We start from the raw sequence: 19,091 nt of genomic DNA, 5'->3' as shown, positions 1-19,091 counted from the left end.
GTAGCCAAAGCCTGCCCTATGGCGGTCTTCTCATAGGGCGGTCTTCTCTGTTGCCAAAATTGTGGTGCGGAGGGCCTCACATGTGGGAGGAGTGTAGCTAGGTCCAAAGGCTGCAATCTCCTCCACCATATCGATGAAGTGAGGATTGCGGGCTTTTGCTATGGGTACATCTCCTCCATAAAAGAATCGGCCCACTGCAACATCTACCTGTAGGCTGTATCCTCCTCCTAGGATGCCATGAGGCCACAAGGCTAGCGTGCATGACTCTCGAGCCAGGGGATGATGAAGTGGGAGTCCCCATATATGCATGTGAAGCTGTAGACCCAAAGAAGGAGCTAGAAATAGAAGCAGATGGAGAAGCTATTGAACTAGCATGTAGGGCTGCCCGTGCTCGACCAGGAGGATTAAGAACCTTTTGTTGTGCTGCCTTGGCATCCAACCTATCTGCAAGTGCCTGAAAACGTGCGGTATCTGCAACTAAAATATTTCCAAGGCAACAATTAATGCCTCTGTTCGTTTATTCTCTATAAACGATTCCACACTTGGTTTGAGCCTCTAGATTTTTCTTCGCCACAATAGGGACAATAATACTTGCGTGCTTCTCCTTTTGACTTGTCATAGATGCGTCCAGGTTTCACCTCCTTCCACCACGCGGATTTGTGGTCTTGGTCGAGGCCATGGGGAGGAGCCATTGCATTTGGCTCTTGTTGGCATTGGATTTACCATTGTTTTGTCATTGCAAGTTGACATTTTGTTTTCGTCCATATTTACTCATATGGATGCATAGTATATACACACGAGTCAGATGCATCTTGATGCTTTGAGCTTTGAGATTTTTGGTGATATTATCTTCCCATTGTGGCATACATATTTGAGAAGGGGGGGGGTTGAGAGAAGTGGGCTGAGAGAAGATAGAGAAAGTGGAGAGAACGGGGGGCTGAAGGGGGTTGAGAGAGTAGAAGGGAGTGGAGGGAAGGGGGTTGAGGGAGTGGAGAAAGGTAGGAGGAGGGAGAGATGGAGGGCTGAAGCAAGGAGGGAGGGTGGAGTAGTTGAGGGCTCAAGCAAGGAGGGAGACTGGAGTAGTGGAGATTGGAGCAGCAAAGGGGGGCAGCGGGAATGGCGCGAGAAGATGAGGCAAGAGGAAGAGCCGTCACACGGCACCCGTCGAGATTTTTAGCCAGGCCAGAACTCGGAATGCCGGGTTTAGGGATGACACGCCAACAGAACACATTCTGGGAACGCCGGAATGGCGTTCCCTGGCAACATGTGCCCAAGGGACGTTCTGGCGGACGTTCCCTGGGCCTCTCCATTCTGGAATGGCATTCTAGGCATTCCAGATGCCGGTCCCAAAAGTCCCAAGAAGGATGCTCTGGAGGGTTCCCCCCAACCCATAGTTTCAAGGCCACCATGGCCTCCCAATTGTATGCGGGACTAAGTCCCCCAATCAATTTATATGTCACCATGAGAGTGAAGGCCACTAGATGCCTTCCACATGGCGAAAGTCCCCAAAGTGGTGCGTTTTGGTCAAATCAGTAGGTACATGACTGCCATGATCCACAAGGAGTACATGACTGCCATAATCACGGCATGTGGACCATCAGTAGGTACAATAGTCACCACGAACAGGTGGCCATCAACTGGCTGTCAGAGGCGGTCCACATGTGTCAGGAGCTGTTATCGTAATCCCTGTGATTAGCACACATAGTCTGCCAGTGCCTCGACCCTTGCAACTACAGAATCAGCTGGGCTGTCATGGGTCACCACATCCCACGACAGTCAGTCCATATGCAGTCTGCACGTCATGCAGAAGCCGCGATCAGCCAAATGCACAGCACTTGAATTTGCAAAATCTTCCATTTGTCAACCACATGATATGTTGGGTGTGGGGGTCCCAGTGCCTATCCCATATCCAACACGTAGCCTCTTAGAGCTCCCAAAAGTTCTGAGAGACATGCTCGGGAGAATCTTCTTTAGCCCATATATTCAAGGCCACCATAGCCTCCCAATTGTATGTGGGACTAAGTCCCCAATTAATCCACTTGTCTTCACGAGGGTTTGAAGGCCACCGAATGCCTTCTCCAACAAGTACTGGAAGAGAACATAAATACACAAAAATATTCATTGTAGAGCAAAAATGTAATCTCATACCATATTGTTGACTAAAATGGCTTGCTCCCTTTGGAAGGGGCGAAGCACCACACTTGCATATCCAATGACATATGGCCACCTCATGCTAGATAGGATGACAACAAATCTTAAAGCCGTTTCTTAGATACAAGGATTCAAGATGGGACTGAATGGAGCTTGCATAGAGGTTAGATCATTCATGGCGGATACATCCATGCATACATAGGGTGTATTTCTATTTGTTAGTTACAGTTTTAGTCTATATTAGATATATAGGGTTGTACTAGACACCTCTAGTTCCGCTACCGTGCATTTTTCTTTTTCATGATGTAATTGAGATTTGGTCTCTGCTTCCTTTTGGCCTCCAAAGACATGAATAAATCTCTCTCTCTCTCTCAGGGCAAGTGGGCAGTGATTAGGGATGGCAGACTCATCACAGGCACCTTGAGGTGTGCTCCCACAGTGCTTAGAGATGGCAGACCAGCAGATACAGCCCCACCTCCACCTCCACCTCTTGCCCCGTCCGCTTGACGGGACAGGGCCCATGGGACACACCACCCGTCAGATAGTCTACGCATCGCTGTATGGAACTGCAATGGTTCTTTTACAGCACAACCAGGCAATCTACGGGGGGCATTCTTTGGGAGAGATATCATCTTTTTCACGGAGACACACGAGAGTCCAGAGAGACCTTTGCCACGAGTGACAGGGTATACATGGAGATCTGCCTTCAGGCAGCACGCCCGGACATTTGGAGTGAGAGGATCTGGAGGAGTGGCCATTTTGTACAGAGAGCATCTCGATCGGATCATCACAGTGGAGAGAGCAGATTCACATGCCCGATTCTTGTGGATACGCATCTGCCGCAGGGCCCCTCAACGAGATCTTTTTATTGCAGTTTGCTACTTCCCCCCGGCGCAGTCGATCTATTCTTCCACTGGACCAGGCCAGTCCATATTTGAGGATCTCTCAGCGGACATTGCAGATTTTTCACGTCGCGGAGAAGTCATCCTTTTAGGAGACTTCAACGCGAGGACCTCAGACAGACAGGCCTTCACTTATGACTTCATGGAGGATCCGGTCATACTCCCAGCATTTCACGATGATAGCCTCTGTCGGACTTCATCAGACTGCACAGTACAGCCCACAGATCAGGGACGCCAGCTACTGGAGCTCCTCACCTCGCACAGTATGGTCATTTATAACGGCTTGTCCAGGTGGCCACAGTCTTCCATGCCTACATTCTCTTCTGCTTCTGGGCGTGGTACTAGCGTGATCGACTACATCATAGGTCCCCCGACTCTAGTCCCTTCCATCCATAGCCTTACTGTTAGCCCCTTCATGCCCTCTGCCGACCATGCACTCATCCACTTTACTTTGACTCATGTCTCCCATGACCCACCTCCCCCTCGTTATCACGACCGCCAACCCTACTACGAGGTTCATTTCGACCACCAGTTCGATGATGTATATAGCCAGAACCTCAGCCGCCTACTCCGTCCTCATCTATTAGATGCTCTACCATCCACGCGGGACCGGTGGGAACTTGTACATACTTCACTCGTTTCTGCCGCTCACATGTCGTTCCCTGCCACATGTCATTCGTCTAGTCCCCCACCGGTTGGTCTTGTTCCTTGCAACGGTTGGTATGACGAGGAGTGTAAGGAACTCCGCAGGAAACTTAACCTTGAGACCAAGGAGAAGTCTCCCCTCCTTGCCGAAACCAAGAGAGACTACAAGTGGTTGGTTAGGCGCAAGAAACGCCAATTTCTAGCCCGGAATGAGGAGGAGCTGAGAAGCTTGCTTTTCAGCTGTGACTCCAAGGAATTCTGGAGAAAATTCCTCCGCTCGAAGTCTCAGAGCCCCCTCACAGATCCACGTGTCTGGTCTGCATATACTTCAGCTCTATACGATGGTCCAGATCAACCAGATATCGATTTATCCCACTCCCCTAGGCCAGCTTCATCTAGTCTCTTCACACTGGAGAGTGTCCGTGCAGCAGTCCACCGATTGAAGAACGGGAGAGCTAAGGATCATGATGGATTGCAAGCGGAGTATGTAATCCATGGGATTGATACCTTAGCTTTTGTTCTCTCCCGTCTCTTCAATGAGTCTGTTTGTACAGGCCTACCACAGTCCTGGTTAGGCAATACCATAGTACCTATCCACAAGTCGGGGGACCCTATGGAGCCGTCGAATCACAGGACCATCATGATTGGCCACGTTATGGCCAAGATCTATGCATCAGTTTTGGAAAGCCGTATAAATGACCATGCCGAGACGACAGGACTCAGAGCTAGAGGACAAGCTGGATTTCGCAGGGATCATTCGACGCTTGACCACATTCTCACACTCAGGGCACTAGTAGAGGAGGCGAAGTCACGAAGGCAACGGCTTTATTGTTGCTTCGTGGACTTCAGGAAGGCATTTGATACAGTTCCGCGATTCAGATTGTTTCAGAGGATTCGCGAGATGGGCTTCAGTGTAGAAACACAGTGGGCTATCATGGCTTTGTATGAGAGGGTCACTGGTCGGGTTCGGACACGTGAGGGGCTCTCAGAGGAGGTATGCAGCACGATTGGGGTAAAGCAGGGTTGCCCGCTCTCTCCTACTCTCTTTGGACTATATATTGATGAGCTAGAGATGTTCGTACAGATGCCAGGCGGTGTGGGCTCTACTCTCTCAGGATCCTCCATTCCTATCCTCTTGTATGCGGACGATGTGGTTCTCATTTCCTCTACTGCTCAGGGCCTCCAGGCACATATTGAGGCACTCCACAGGTTTTGCCAGGACAGGGGATTCACCGTAAACCTTGGCAAGACCAAGGTTATGGTTTTCAACACCTCTGATCGTATCTACAGCACGGATGAGTTTTGCTTCACTTATGACGGACAGCCCATTGAGCTTGTTAGAGAGTACACTTATTTGGGGACAGTTTTCAGGGGACCGATCTTTACCATGACATATGCAGCACGAGATAGGATTAGTAAAGGGTATGCTTCGTTGGCTCATCTTGAGCGTCAGTGTTTTCAGTCCCACTTTCAGCATCCCGATACGAAATCCTTGCTATTTGACACATTGGTGAGACCAGCTGCGATGTATGCAGCTCCTTTCTGGGCAGGAGACCTTGGCGCTGCAGATTGGAGACGAGTAGAGAGGTTACAGATCATCATGTTCTCTCGGCTCATTAGGGCCAAGGCTACAGTTTCGCACGAGATCATGCTAGCAGAGTTTGGAGCTACTCCCCTTGCATTGGATGTAGCGTTTCAGTCGGTCATGTATTTGCACAGGGTTAGGGAGTTTGGAGACTCAGCAGCAGGCAGAGCTCGGTTGCCATGGTTAGCACTTGCATCTTCTATGGAGTTGGCACGATCTGGGGCCCGATACTGCTGGTACTTCAGACTCACTAGGTGGCTCACATCTCTTGGACTAGACATGGATAGACTGCCTCCCTTCCGATACAGCATAGATGCCCCTCATCTCGAGTTGACTCGCCACGAGCTTAGTCAGGTCACGAGAGCAGACTTGTTGCAGCTTCATACGTACCGCACTTGGATTTATCCCACGCAGCTTCCGACGAAGATGGCCACATATCGTGACCACTTCCTTCGGATCTCAGAGGATGGATTTGATGTTCCACCAGGCTACACAGGTATCCACATGTCCCACTCACTGAGGATTGCCCTTGGCCAGCTTAGAGTCTCTTCGCATCAGATCGAGATAGAGGCTGGTAGGATGCGACGCATGGAGGATGGACGGCGTCCAGGCCGAGAGACCAGGATCTGCCCTTGTTGCACCATGGGAGAGGTGGAGTCAGAGGAGCACTTCATTTGCAGATGCCCGCTATATTATGAGATCAGAGGGAGATTCCATTGTCTCTTCACGGATGGCTTTGGACCTCTCTCACGAGTGATGGATTATGAGGATCAGCATTGCCTAGCTCTTTATGTCAGGGAGGCCACTATGCTTCGACGACACTACCTCAGAGACCATCAGCACAGACCGGAGCGTGATAGAGCCCAGCCTGATAGAGCTCAGACACACGCTATACCAGATGACAGGTATCAGGAGGAGCACGAGGAGGTCAGAGCTCACACAGGACACATGCCTCCACCCTGTGGATGTACATATGAGATGGTTTGTAGACGCCACAGGATCTTGTTACATAGGGGACGTACTCGCCGCTTCATCTCCAGACGATCCAGGATGATGGCAGCTTTTCGGAGGAGACTTACTCATGGAGATCTCGCCCTACCAGCCGCTCACCTCACTTTTGCTCAGATTTGTACTCTCATAGCAGGAGGCAGAGTCGATGGACAGGATTTCCAGTATTATTTTGGTTCTCAGACTCCGTGATACATGGACTTGTATCTTTGCATTGACATATTGTACTCATCCCCCCATTTTGCACCCAGGGGCGGTTTCCTTGCATCTAGCTTACTTTGTATTTAGGCTCGGATTTGACATTATGTACTTTCACTTGCATTGTATTGCGTAGCACTTAGATGATATTCGACGATGCCTCGTCTTTGTGGCACGTTGATTTTGTGCTATCTTGTACGCAGAGTTCTTGATGTCCCATGGGCCCATTTTGGCCTTTAGTGGACAATAATACACTTTCTTTCTTTCTTTCTTTCTCTCTCTCTCTCTCCCCTCCCCCCCCCCCTCCTCAAGTGTTCCCTTTACCCTTCTATATGTTGACTTCTCACCTTTCTCCGAATTTGTCCTTTCCCTCTCTTATAGGACTTGTCATATCCTGGCAAGTAGAACATAATGGAATGCTATATATACCTTCATAAGACTAGAATACATCCAATCTTACAAACTAAATTTTCATAGAACAAGCTGATAAAGTAGCTGTTGGGGCAGACACACCCTCAAAAGATAAATCATTGAAGCATAGCAGCTTGCCACCACTTGGATGAAAATTATTATAGAGCTTGCATGTCCGCTAAGGTGACAAGAGAATATAGCTTCATAAGGCTAGAATATATCCAATGATCAATCTTACAAATTAAATTTTATAGAACAAGCTGATAATGGAATGCTGCTGTATATGGCTCTCTCTAATTTTTCTTTTTGTATCCTTAAAGCTCCTCTATTTGTCTGCAAACAAGAAAATGAAAACTAAAAAGAATTGTTTTGGGTCTTTTGTCATTGTCATGAAATGCTTGTGGTTATTATTAATTTGGATGAGTTCTCATGGGATTGTGTTTATTTCAGGCAATTGTGCCCTAAAGCAAAATTTGGTAAAAGGGCAAGAAGGGCACTTTATATGCTCACCAATGGAAATGCAAGTGAGTTAAGGGACACGGCCTTTCTCAAAGCAGGTGCATACCTTTTTCTGCTCTTCCTTCATGTAGTGACATGTTGTTTTACTTTCCAAGCAAACTGCAATTGAACTGCTGCAAAAAAGAGACTTCTAGTAAGTATTAAAGAAAACCGTTAGAGCAAGTTCCATACAGGAATACACCATGCAATGCATGAAAAGCTCAAGAGCCAAAAAGAAAGGATTGGGGCTGATAGTGCCATCTCAATCTGGTAGCAACCTCCGAGAAAAAGGGAGAACCCCTCCAAACTCGAAGAAATACAGTCCTCCTAGAAGAGGCTGCCCATGAAGGGCCCTTCATGCTAGCCCATATGGCTATGAAACTGTGAACCATGTCACTCCAAATACCCGTGAACACCTGTGATGGGTGTATCTGGGTGTCATCCAAGGCCTCTGTGCATTTGGCTCTCCATATGTGCCAAGAGGAAATGCTAGCCAAATATGTTTTTCTTTTCTCTAAAGCATGTGAATGCAATGTTATTATTTGCTTCATTCTTAGGTTTCGTTGTTTCTATGCACAATTTGACACTACAGATGTAAAAGATGTATTAACGTCTTCGAAGGCCTCGTGGGCCTATGAGACAAGGTACAATAAAAAATATAACGCATACAAGCGGCTATGGGTTAAGGCAAAGGGCTCACTAAGGCCCTTGCTGAGTGCTGTACTAAGAAATTCAAAACTAGTGCTTAAAACCCAACATCTCAGAAATCTTGAGATGGCAAGAGATGGGATTAGGTGTGGTGTATCTATGACCCTGGTGCCATAGTAGCTCCCCGGTGGGATGTGAGGATATCGCATATCTTCCTCTGTAGGGTCATCTCACGCTATGGTGGGGGACGTGGTCTCCGTGATCTCCATCCGGTGAGCCATAACGAGAGTGGCACCTTGACTTTGACGGTGCCCTTTGAGTAAGCCTGAGATGGGCTGGACCTCCATCGTGTGTGCTTTGGTCATCCTCTCCATCGTGTGTGGTCTTTGTGTTATTGGCTTCGTAAGATTTGTGTCGTCTCTACTCGTTGATCCACTCTGCCCTTCATATCAGCGAGCTCCCCCTCCAATCCACTATGTCCTCGGGCTGACTCAAATGCATAGAAATCTGTGACATGCCTCTATGCTCGATCTATCTGTGTCTCTTGTGGCATTGTCACCTCCTGATCAACAACATGAGGTGACAGTGCCACAGGAGACACAGATATAGATCGAGCACAGAGACACGCCACAGACATAGCGAGCACACATGCCTCTGTGCTTGATCTATATCTGTGTCTCCTGTGGCACTGTCACCTCCTGTTGTCTGATCTGTCTCACTACGGTTTCTCTTGTTGCCGCATCTCAATTAGTTAGAGACCAACACAAGCCTGTTTATGAAAGTGGATCATCTGAGAGACTGGCGCCCAAAATCGTGCCCCTCCTAAAAGAGACAATGGTATCGGCTATGGATCTCATAATAGACTGGGTAAGTACGTAGGAAATGCTCTTCTGTCTCCACCTCCTCCAATGTGCATAATCTACAGATCCGCTGCTCTCTAGGTGGGCCTGCGGCTCCTTGCCTTGATCCTTAGCTGATGGGACAAGACCCGTATCTGTCCCATGGCAATCCTCAGTGCATGTGAAACTTGTCTATTCTCTAGGTATTGGGGTTTGATAATCACTTTGCCCAAAAATCCTTTCTATCAAAGGACTATAGAGGTGGTGACCTTTACTGTCATTGCTATAGCCAACAAAACCACACTTGATAGCTTATCATCTGAGAAGCCTCTCATGGACTGAGGCACATTTGCATATGCTGAGTTTTCTGTTATACCATGCCTCAAAAGTCGTGATGGGCTTTAAATCTTTTGGGGGGCATCTGTTCAAAACATGTGCAGCTCAAATGATTGCCTTCATCTAGAAGTTGTGTGGCAATCCCTTTGCTTTCATGCATCAGCCATCTCAATTAAGACCTATTCTACCTCTCAGCAACACCATTTTGTTGAGGTGTGCATGGAACTCTACACTGATGCTTAATGCCTTTCTCATCCAAGTGTGCTGTAAAAGCATCAGATATATATTTCCCCCCTGATATGCACGGAGGGTTTACACCTACAACATGTTTCATTTTCAACCCTTGCAACAAAATGCTGAAAGCACATAAATACCTCAGATTTTTCTTTTAAAGGTTACACCCAAGCAGATCATCAATCAAGGTCACAAGATGAAGATGCTTCCAAAGTGATGGTTTCCTCATGGGACCACACATTGCTGTTGAATGAGCTGTAATTTCTTATTAGCTTGACTGATCCATCCTTAGGAAAAATATTCTGATGCATTTTATCCGAAATACATCCCTCAAATATATGTTTGGGTAGATGCCTCTTTCATGGCAAGAGTAGCAATGGTTTCCAAGCAAGCATCATGCTTGTTGTTGTGAAATCTGTTCAGCTCGTATACCTTTGGTACAAAGTGCTAGTAGTGACCATTTGATGATCCTGGACTATGCACTTGTCATCCTCAAAATATATTTCTTTGCACTTGCTTTTTCATAAATTTGTCAGAGGTATCAGTCCCCACTTTTGGCTTTTAAAGAGAAATCAAAATCTTCCCGTTTTAGAAAGGGATATCCATGAGTAGGAAAACTAGATGGTCTAGGCATAAACTTTGTTTTGTTACACACCTTGTTTGATCTTGTTTGACCCCCTTTGGCTTCACTGATGATATCGTCATATTTCTGGGCATTACTTCGTGGCCTCATCCAAAGTCTCATCTATACCTTTTAGGTTAGCACGAATGGTAGCAAGTACAACAATACGGCTGTATAGACAGCATGGAATTCGCATGGCGTTGATTTATGACCTAGTGTGGCAAAATCTGTACGAAATGTAAAACAAGTACAGTACTGGCTGAGCGCAACTACCTGAATGTACATTGCATACATGGACAGGACCTATACAGATGTTTGTGCGGTTGTACGAAAGGTCACAAGCTGATGTTGCATGACGAACTGAAGCAGCAGAACAGAGCGCCAGTTTGCAGGCTAGGATTTTCGCGCTTGACATGAACAAGTGGTTGAACCCTCAACCAAAAGCCACTCCCACCCTTCATCGTGCATAGAGTTGGCTCCCGTCTTCACCTGTCACACATTTCCTTGAGAGGAACCTGTCTCTGATACCAAATGTGAGAAGTGGAGAAGAGCAAAAATGTGGAACAATCTGGAATTGAAGTTGCAAGAATGAAAGTACTAGGAACTGTCAACAGGATAAAGCCCTAAAACCCTAGGTTAACCCTTGTGAGTTAAGATTCAATCAATGCTAAGGATATCAGATTCATAATTCATAATTCAGGATATCAGAATTCAGAATGTAAAAATTGGATCTATGTCAAGCCAAGGATTCCAGAATTAGAATGTAGAGATTGACCTGTCCTGGTCAAGCCATGTGCATACTCCAAGGCCCTGTCCAACCTTGTCCATGAATTCATAAATGAAGCTCATGGTGCAACACTCTTGTCAGACATCTGACTGGATGTGTTTAGAGACTGAATTGTCCTGACAATACACTCCGCATCATGCCAAAATTCGCCATCGAACACCATGCTCTCAAAAGCTTCTACCTTAGGTGTCCTGGACTCTGGCCTCCCAACCCATTCCTCACTAATGACCATATGTAGTAAGGGAGCAGGCAAAGACAATGAAAAGATATGCAAACTCAGTCTCGGAAGGATTCAAGAGCTCATGGGTTAGCATGATTTCCAGATATTGCTAAGGCCCTGTGATTGTGTGTGAAAAGGGTTACCACTTTGTTTGCCTTTTGAACTATTACATGCACCCAAGTGAGCTTTCCAATATCATCTAGAAGGTCCAAATTGTGAGATGCTTAAGGAGTGCATTGCACATATGAAAGAATTCCTCCAAAAGCTTGCCAATGTGCATACAATTACTTGCATTGTTAGTAATCAACTGCACCACAATTGAAGGTCCCACATCCAAAGTAGCTTGCCGAATGTGAGAAATCCTGCATTTGGGTAACATTTGGATGAGAAGCATCAATAGATCTTAAGAACATTGTGCCCATACAACATGAAACAATAATATTAATGATAGATGTCTCCTTGTGACAAACCACCCATATGGAAGAATGGTATATACATATTTAACCCATGCTGCCTTCATGGGCTGTAATTTCTGTTCAACATCAATCATGGACTGCTTGAACTCCTTTGTGCACAATGTGTGCTGAGAAGGGAATTGGATTTAGGACCTGCTTGTGCCACTGCAGCAATACATGCAAGGAAAGATGAGGTGTGAGCATTCCGAAAGGGAGATCCGTAAAAATCACAACAAGCCTAGAAATGAGAAAAGAAGAGAGGTAGTGGGCTACAGAAAGAGAAAGTGCAGCACAGTACAGCAGACTGTAGCACCGTACAACAGGTTGCGCGGTTGCAGCATCGTACAAACGGTGTTAAACACTGCCATAGAATCCTGTAGAAACATTGTGCATCAGAGTCAGTGAACGCATTTTTTTTGTGACCATGGCTAATTTTCCAACTTGATGGGCGTCAAACCAAATCCATTATTCTTCAAGGGGGAGCGTTAGAAAAAGTGATGAACCAAGGAGGTGGTTCACTAAATTACCAGGGGTAATTTTGGGTCAGGATTAATTAAAGATAAAAAAGAATAGTAGGTAGACCTTAGGTCCTTGGTTAAGACATCCATGATGCGATGTCATAAATAAGGGTTAGAGAATTTTAAGGGGCCAAATGTGGCAAGCCCCCACATACGTCAGTTATGGATGAAGGGGATGGTTGCAACATGGCATCAATCCACTGGTGTATCTCTTGCAGCCTTGCCACATGTCACACAGGCATACACTCACTTAGGTCAGCCAATCAGATTCAAGTACTGCATCCATTGCATGCCTTTTGCCTTCTGATTAGGCACACAGTGTCAATATGCCACATAGCTTGGAGCTGGAGCCCTGGATTTTGGTGTGTTTGTAGTTCAGTTGCCGCACATTCATTTCTATGCTTTCATTGTAGCCACCGTCGGCATTTCCAGCAATTCACGTGTATGTCCTACCTGTGTGTGGAGGGCACTGCAGTATAGCAGGCCTCCCAGGCTTTCTTTCACCATCGAACTTGTTTACCTCGACACAAGCATGCAGCTCTGATTGTAATACCATCCTGTGAGAGGCATTGGCTTGAGCAACAGGTGCTGCACAAGGTTCTTTGCTGATTTTGGCCACAATTCTGGACTGATCCCCGGGCCCGGGATCTCTCCTGCTGCTTCTAGCTGGTAGCTCATGGAGGCCTCTCCATTTGTCCATTGATGGAGCAGATGCGGAGGGATGACTTATGTCATTGTTGCATAGTCGGTTGTGAAGAGATGATTTCTTATCACTTATGGAGCTGTCATCAGCACAGAGGTTTTGGTAGACCTCACTCAGGACCATAACACTGCTGAGATGCATCCAAATAGTGAATTTATACTTGGGTCATGGTTGTGTAGCTCTCTGAGGGAAGGCATGCATTCCACATGGAGATGGTATGCCCTGCCTACTTGGTAATTGGGAAGGCAAGGCAGTCATATGCCAGGAGATCAGATTTATACCGTCCTGGCTTATGTCTCGTTTTTATAAGCTCTCTAGTCTCTCACCATGAATTGTCCTTTTACTAATTAGTCCTCCTGGATTTTCTGGGCTGAGGGCTTACTGCACGGCAGCATCTTATGTGCTTTAATTTATATAGTAAGCATTGGCCTTGGGCTGGCTGATTTAGGTCGTCAAACTAATCAGTCCTGCCTCAAATGTAAGCTTGCAGTATATAATTTCAATGGCTTGCAGCTTAGGGCTTTTTATTGTTTTGCTGGTGTAACAACCTTTTTTTTTTTGGGCTTCCTACCCATACTTCTGGGAGCCCAACAAATTAAAGGGCGTAATGGACCTGCAGTAAAGTTTATTGTGGAGCGTTTGGCAGAAAGTGACTGTACATGACAATCATGAAGGAGGTTACCCAAAATTAATTGTTTTGAGAGAGAGAGAGAGAGAGAGAGAGAGAGAGAGAGTTTGGTTGTATGTGCTTGTTTTTATATATCACTTTCATGGATGAGTTTTCTGTTATTTATTGTCAAAGATGCTCACACTGAGCTTTGTCTTTGTCCACAGCTGGTGGCAGAGAGTTGCCTGTTGAGGATGAAGAACCCCTTGTGGGAGGACAAATGGCTTAACGTAGTACAGGATATCATTATTTTTCCAGCAGCAACAGAACAGATGGTCTTCTTTGGCAGTTGATGAGAATTGAAGAGGGGCCCCCGCAAGGCAGCTGCAAAAGGGAAACAAAAGTAAAGAAAAGGAAAAATCATTGGAATGAGATCCTTGTTTTGCTCAAACAGGGGTACCCAGAGCCAACAGTGTTGGTATTAGGAGGTGGATACACTGTGATTCTGTTCCAAGTCCAAAGCTTTGCCAAAAGAAATTGAATGGAGGGGAACAGATTCTGTTTAGGAACACATGAAGGCAAAAGAAAAATAGATGATTCCTTTCAGAAGGAAAAATTAGGAGTGGGAAAGCCTTCTAATTTAAACAGAATAACCTGTCTTCTTTTTTTCCAAATTCAAAGTACTGTATGTTTGGATGGTTTTACCGAAGTTCAATAGTAGCTTCCTTATGGGACACCAGATCATGGTTATGAAGTTACTGATTTTGAAAAGCAGTGGTTAGTTGTTTGAGAAAAAAAAAAATCAGTGGTTAGAACTTAGGCTTCCTGTCAGGTGTCCTTATGAAGGCCGCACACCATGAATATGGACAAGCACACGCTACAAAGTGTCTTTTTACTTCTTTTTGGCTGGTATCACACTGCAAGCCATTCTGTATGGAGTGAACATGGAGGAATTTGAATTTGCTCTCCAGACGTGTTTCAGGCGTATCCATGTCTGGAGAAAGACTGCTCTTGGCTAGTTTCCCACTCACAAGCCATCCAGGAACCCTTGAATGCAAGGTTGAACTTAAAGATCTGTTTGCCAAATTATTCACTCAACTGAGGATGAGGAAACAATTGAGTGGGTGGAGCTCATAAAATGGAGTTAGGCAGTTGTCGATGTCGCTTTATGGTTGATCTTGGAGGTGAAATCAAGGCAAGCTTGGGAAGCGTTGGGAAGTTCAATTAATTTTTTTGGGGGGTGGGGTTACAGTTTCTCTCCAGTATTGTCATAGATAAACCAATGCTTTGGCTCATATATTAAGAGTGGAAATAAGTGGCAAATTGTTGTGAATGAAATGGTAGATTGAAAGGACACGGTCTAAAGTTAAGATGAGAGGTGCTTCAGCTAAATTCAAGACATGGAGCTAGCAGTCATGTTATGATTTTCTAACAATCTGTTTGCATGACTTACATGACCAAATAAATGGTGGTGCCTATGATGTGATACAGATGTTGTGATGATAAGCTGTTGTCATTGTCATTGGATCCTTTTAATACAATTGGAATTGCACATCATGTATAACATATTACTTTTATGGAACATCTAATTCAATAGTCTTCTATTGAAAGATTAAGAGCTTGAATACTTTGTAAAGAGGCAATTGGAACAAACCAAGCTTCCCCTTCAAATCACTTACACACAAGTACACTCGTGAGTGTAATGGTGTAGCTTTTAGTATAACTCGATGCCATTTTTGAGTGCGAGGATGTGACTTTACTTTATTGGAAGAAAGGTCTATCTTGAAGCTCATCCTTGTTGCGCATAGAGTTATATGTTTGGCATGTGATTTGCCCTACGATCGAAACAATGTACGTTTGTGGATTTGATCGTCTTTAGGATTGCGTAAGTTTTGATAAGGTAACGGTTATTCTATGCCAATGTTCTTTTAGCTCATTGCGCTAAGCACATCTCTTCAGTAGTCCAAACCAAGCTAAACCAATGTGCTTGAGAAACTTGAAGATTACCTTCTTTGATTAATTGAAATGGAGAGAAGCTTGCAAAGATATTAATATGTATGTGTGCTATGGTCTACTATCTTTAAAGAAATTCAAAGTAAAATATTAGTGTAGTTTTTGATAACGTGTTTTTTCTGAAAGCAAGGTTTGAAGTTCATCCATTGTTATTATGCAATGTAGATATGTGGATTCACTCACTCTTTTATGTTGCCAATGAATTTTTTGCATACATGTTCATTGTAGATTAGACTCCAGTAAGTTTTCTTTCCATGCTTTGATAACTCATCTTATTGATGATTGATGCTAAAGCTGAGATACACATCTGGATGTGTTGAGAGTTCTTGGAGCATGGTTGAGTAGACATGGGATGACCAAGAACAAGCAAGAGTTCAAAACATTACAATAAGGGAAGACTTGGTCGTGGAGTGGGCACGAGAGTATCCAAAAAGATGACATACAAAAGTTGTAAAGGATCCTATAGTCGACCATATAAAATTGGAGTGGTAGTATATGTGACTTGAATGTTGACAGAACTCCAAAGTGGAGCTATCTAGATAATAATTGCTAAAAACCCCACAATAGAAAGAGAAGATAGTAAAATTGAGGAATTGTAGAGTCATTAGGGTGAGGCGAAGGAAGGGTCCACCAACAATAAACTTCCTCAAGACATTCCACAGCCAAGTTGAAGACCTAGAGTTAGGAATCAAGGCAGAGCCAAGCGTGGAAAATTGAGAGATACAAGCAAGAGAGACATTGTAGATCACATAGATTGATAGTGTATAACTAACTTTATTGAAATGCATTATATCTAAGTGTGCTCATGGAGTTAGTCCTATTACCCATGTGTACTGTAACGTGTTTAATATTAATGTGTGCAGTATGATATGGTAGAAATAACATAGAATATGAATGATGTGGTTGAGAAGGCAAGCTTTCCCTTGTGCCAACTCCTCCATTTGGATGGTCCCATCTGTGCCTTGAATAGATTGGTTGTGCAGAGTCCATGGTATAATATCATTGATTGGTTGTGCAAAGTACATGGTATAATATAGGATAAGCATGTTTTTATGCCAACCCTCCAGTTGTCCTCATAGGTGTCGTGTGTGCATTTTTATATTAGGAAAGAGTCCATGCATATGAGTAACCCAATTTTGCCATAGAATATGGGAACTTGATTTATGTGGAAATTGAGGCTAAGGGTTGTTGCACCCATTTAAAGGTATCGAGTCATTATGCTCACATGGAAAATGCTCCTGTTCACCTCGAGCATGTGGAGGCCTCTTTGTTGATGTGACATTGACTATAAAAGGAGCTATGAGAGCGTACGTGCGTGCGCACACTTTTTTTTTGGGGCGAAATCCATGTATTTTTATATTACAAGAAGGGTCCCCAAAGTGGAGACCACAAAATACAAGATCAAAAAATTTCTTTATAAGACAAGACAATAGTGTAATCTATATGAAGAACAGGCAGGCAATCATAAAAGGATTTCTTGAGCGACATTTAGAAATAGTAGAACATGGAAGAAGTAGGCTCTCAAAAGGCTTTGTGGTTCCTCTCTTTCCACAGAGTATAGAGTGCCCAATGTCGAACCCACGTGAGAAAAAGATCAAACTCTAGCCTCTGTGGGTGAATGCTGAAATATCCAAAAAAACTTGCCAAAGCAAGCAATAGGAAAGCGGGCTTGGAGGCACTGTTGAAGAAATAGCAGGAAGTCACGGGTGACATGGCAATTCGAGAAAATATGGAGCAAAGATTCCTTGGGAGCAAGACATATGTAACATAGAGCATGAGCAATATGCCCACGTGCCAAGAGTTGGCCAAAAGGAATAACACCAAGCATAACTTGCAAGAGAAAAACGTGTTAACAAACCGAAAGTTTGCAAGAGCAAAGCTACTGTAATCTTTTACGCCACCATTTGGCATTAAGATTCAAGGACCAAAGTTGATTTCCATGATGTGAAATCTAAGTAAGAGGTATCGGAACCCCGTACAAACTAGCCACAGATATATCAGCTGGGCGTAAGGGGCAAGTACCAGAACCTTGATGATGTAAGGTCCAATTAGTAAGGCGATAAGCTCCAACTTCGGCACTGGTAAAAAGCAATGAAGCATTTGAGAAAGATAGTGACAAAGGGATCGATAATGCATCCCCAATCCATAGTGTTTGGCCACCAAAGGAAAAGATAGTAAAGTACCATCATCATGAAGCACCTCATCAACCAAAGTAATCCATTTTGATGAAACAAAATAGGAGCGCTTGGGTTTCGACAAAGTAAGGGGTTGATCAAACACCTTTGACTAGTGTAGATTCTCACCATGCAAGGAGTTCTCGTCCAGAGAGTCACTACCATTCCATTTGAGATGAGAAAGAATCTATTTCCAAGCCAAAAGAATTTTGGAAAGAAAAGGATAGCCTTTAACCGTGTCATCATTATATGGTGGCCTATATATGGTTCTTCTTACCTTTGATGCTGTTTGACAAGAAAGACATAACTTCTTTGACTTCCACTCTTATGGAGACTTTCTGGCACTCGAAGCATGGCCATGAGAGTGCTAGATTACCCTCTATGGAGCATCTTTGTTCCCCAAAAATGCACATGGCTTGAACATATTAAATATTCACATCCATATTTTGGCTCATAAAGGGAAGATGATGCTGCAATTTTGGGGGGGTAATCAACCTGGTTTGCCATGATGTGTCACCTACTTTCACACTTGACTACTGCTTTTGGGCATTGGAATCCCACTCAATGGGCCTTCATTTTGGGATGGAGTCGAACATGAAGAGACCAAGTGGCTAACTTCCAATATTCTTATTTCTTCTTGAGCCTTGCAAGTACGTACACACACACAAATTTTGCTTAAAAAGTTCTCTCACTTTCACACACACACACACACACTTTTCTAAATGGCCTTATTACCTTACACATACCCCCCCCCCCCTATAAATTATAATAATTTCCCCATATAGTTTGAATTATACACATACTTACACACACACACTTATAAATTACACTCCCGTCCCCCTCGCCCCCTCTTTTTTGTAAAAGATTCTATTTTTTTAATGTTGCTTTTTTACATTCTTCCCCCCTTTCCTTGGAAAGCTTTTAATTCAAAATTTTCCTTGATGGGGATACAATGATTTTTTTATTTCCCCCGCCCCTCCCCCCCTTTTTTATGCTATTTAAAACAAGCTATTTTATGGTTCCTCTTATATGTGTGTGTGTGTTTCACCCCCACTTTTCCTATTTAAGCTTTAGATATTTCCCACCCTCCCCCTCTTGTTCTTATTATTTAGTTGTATCAATTCTCCCCAATATTATAAATGCAATAGAATAACTATGACAATAAAATAACCTTCACACATTTTTTTCTTTCTTACTCACACTCATGCATACATTTGCACACACTAACACACGTTTTCCCCCCCTTATATTAATTTTAATCTTTATTAAAATAAAAAGTAATTTTATATAAGAAATTCAACCTTTGGTTCCTTTTGAAGAGAGTTATTTCAAAGTTACCATAGGTTTGTCAACATGTTTGCTATACTCATATCATTCATTTTTACTAAGTCATTGGACAATGTTCTCCCATCTTGTTAGAAATCAATTTAAATGACTTTTGCTAATGATAACAATAACCTAACCTCCCCCTAAAAAATCCCCCCTTCACTCACATATACCTCTCACATAATCACTCACACACAAGGAAACCCCCTCG

The 19,091-nt window shown here is 44.2% G+C and overlaps 1 protein-coding gene across 1 annotated transcript in view; it reads left to right on the top strand.

The window, feature by feature from the left end:
• Window positions 1-14,997, top strand: part of LOC147898319 (mitochondrial 28S ribosomal protein S29-like protein) — a 98,223-nt gene extending 83,226 nt beyond the window's left edge. Inside the window, exons 7-8 of the mRNA XM_087379628.1 lie at window positions 7,351-7,457; window positions 13,595-14,997. Of these exons, the coding sequence (XP_087235754.1) occupies window positions 7,351-7,457; window positions 13,595-13,656 (169 nt within the window). The 3' untranslated portion in view covers window positions 13,657-14,997. The remainder of the gene's footprint in view (window positions 1-7,350; window positions 7,458-13,594) is intronic.
• Window positions 14,998-19,091: the final 4,094 nt, after the last annotated feature.

This window comes from Dipteris shenzhenensis, chromosome 9 (genome assembly GCF_047967505.1).
Source record: "Dipteris shenzhenensis isolate YYH24624 ecotype China chromosome 9, Dip_SZ_1.0, whole genome shotgun sequence".
Classification (NCBI taxonomy): Eukaryota; Viridiplantae; Streptophyta; class Polypodiopsida; order Gleicheniales; family Dipteridaceae; genus Dipteris; species Dipteris shenzhenensis.
The sequence above is the reverse complement of the archived record's forward strand: the minus strand, read 5'-3'. Positions and strand labels throughout refer to the sequence as shown.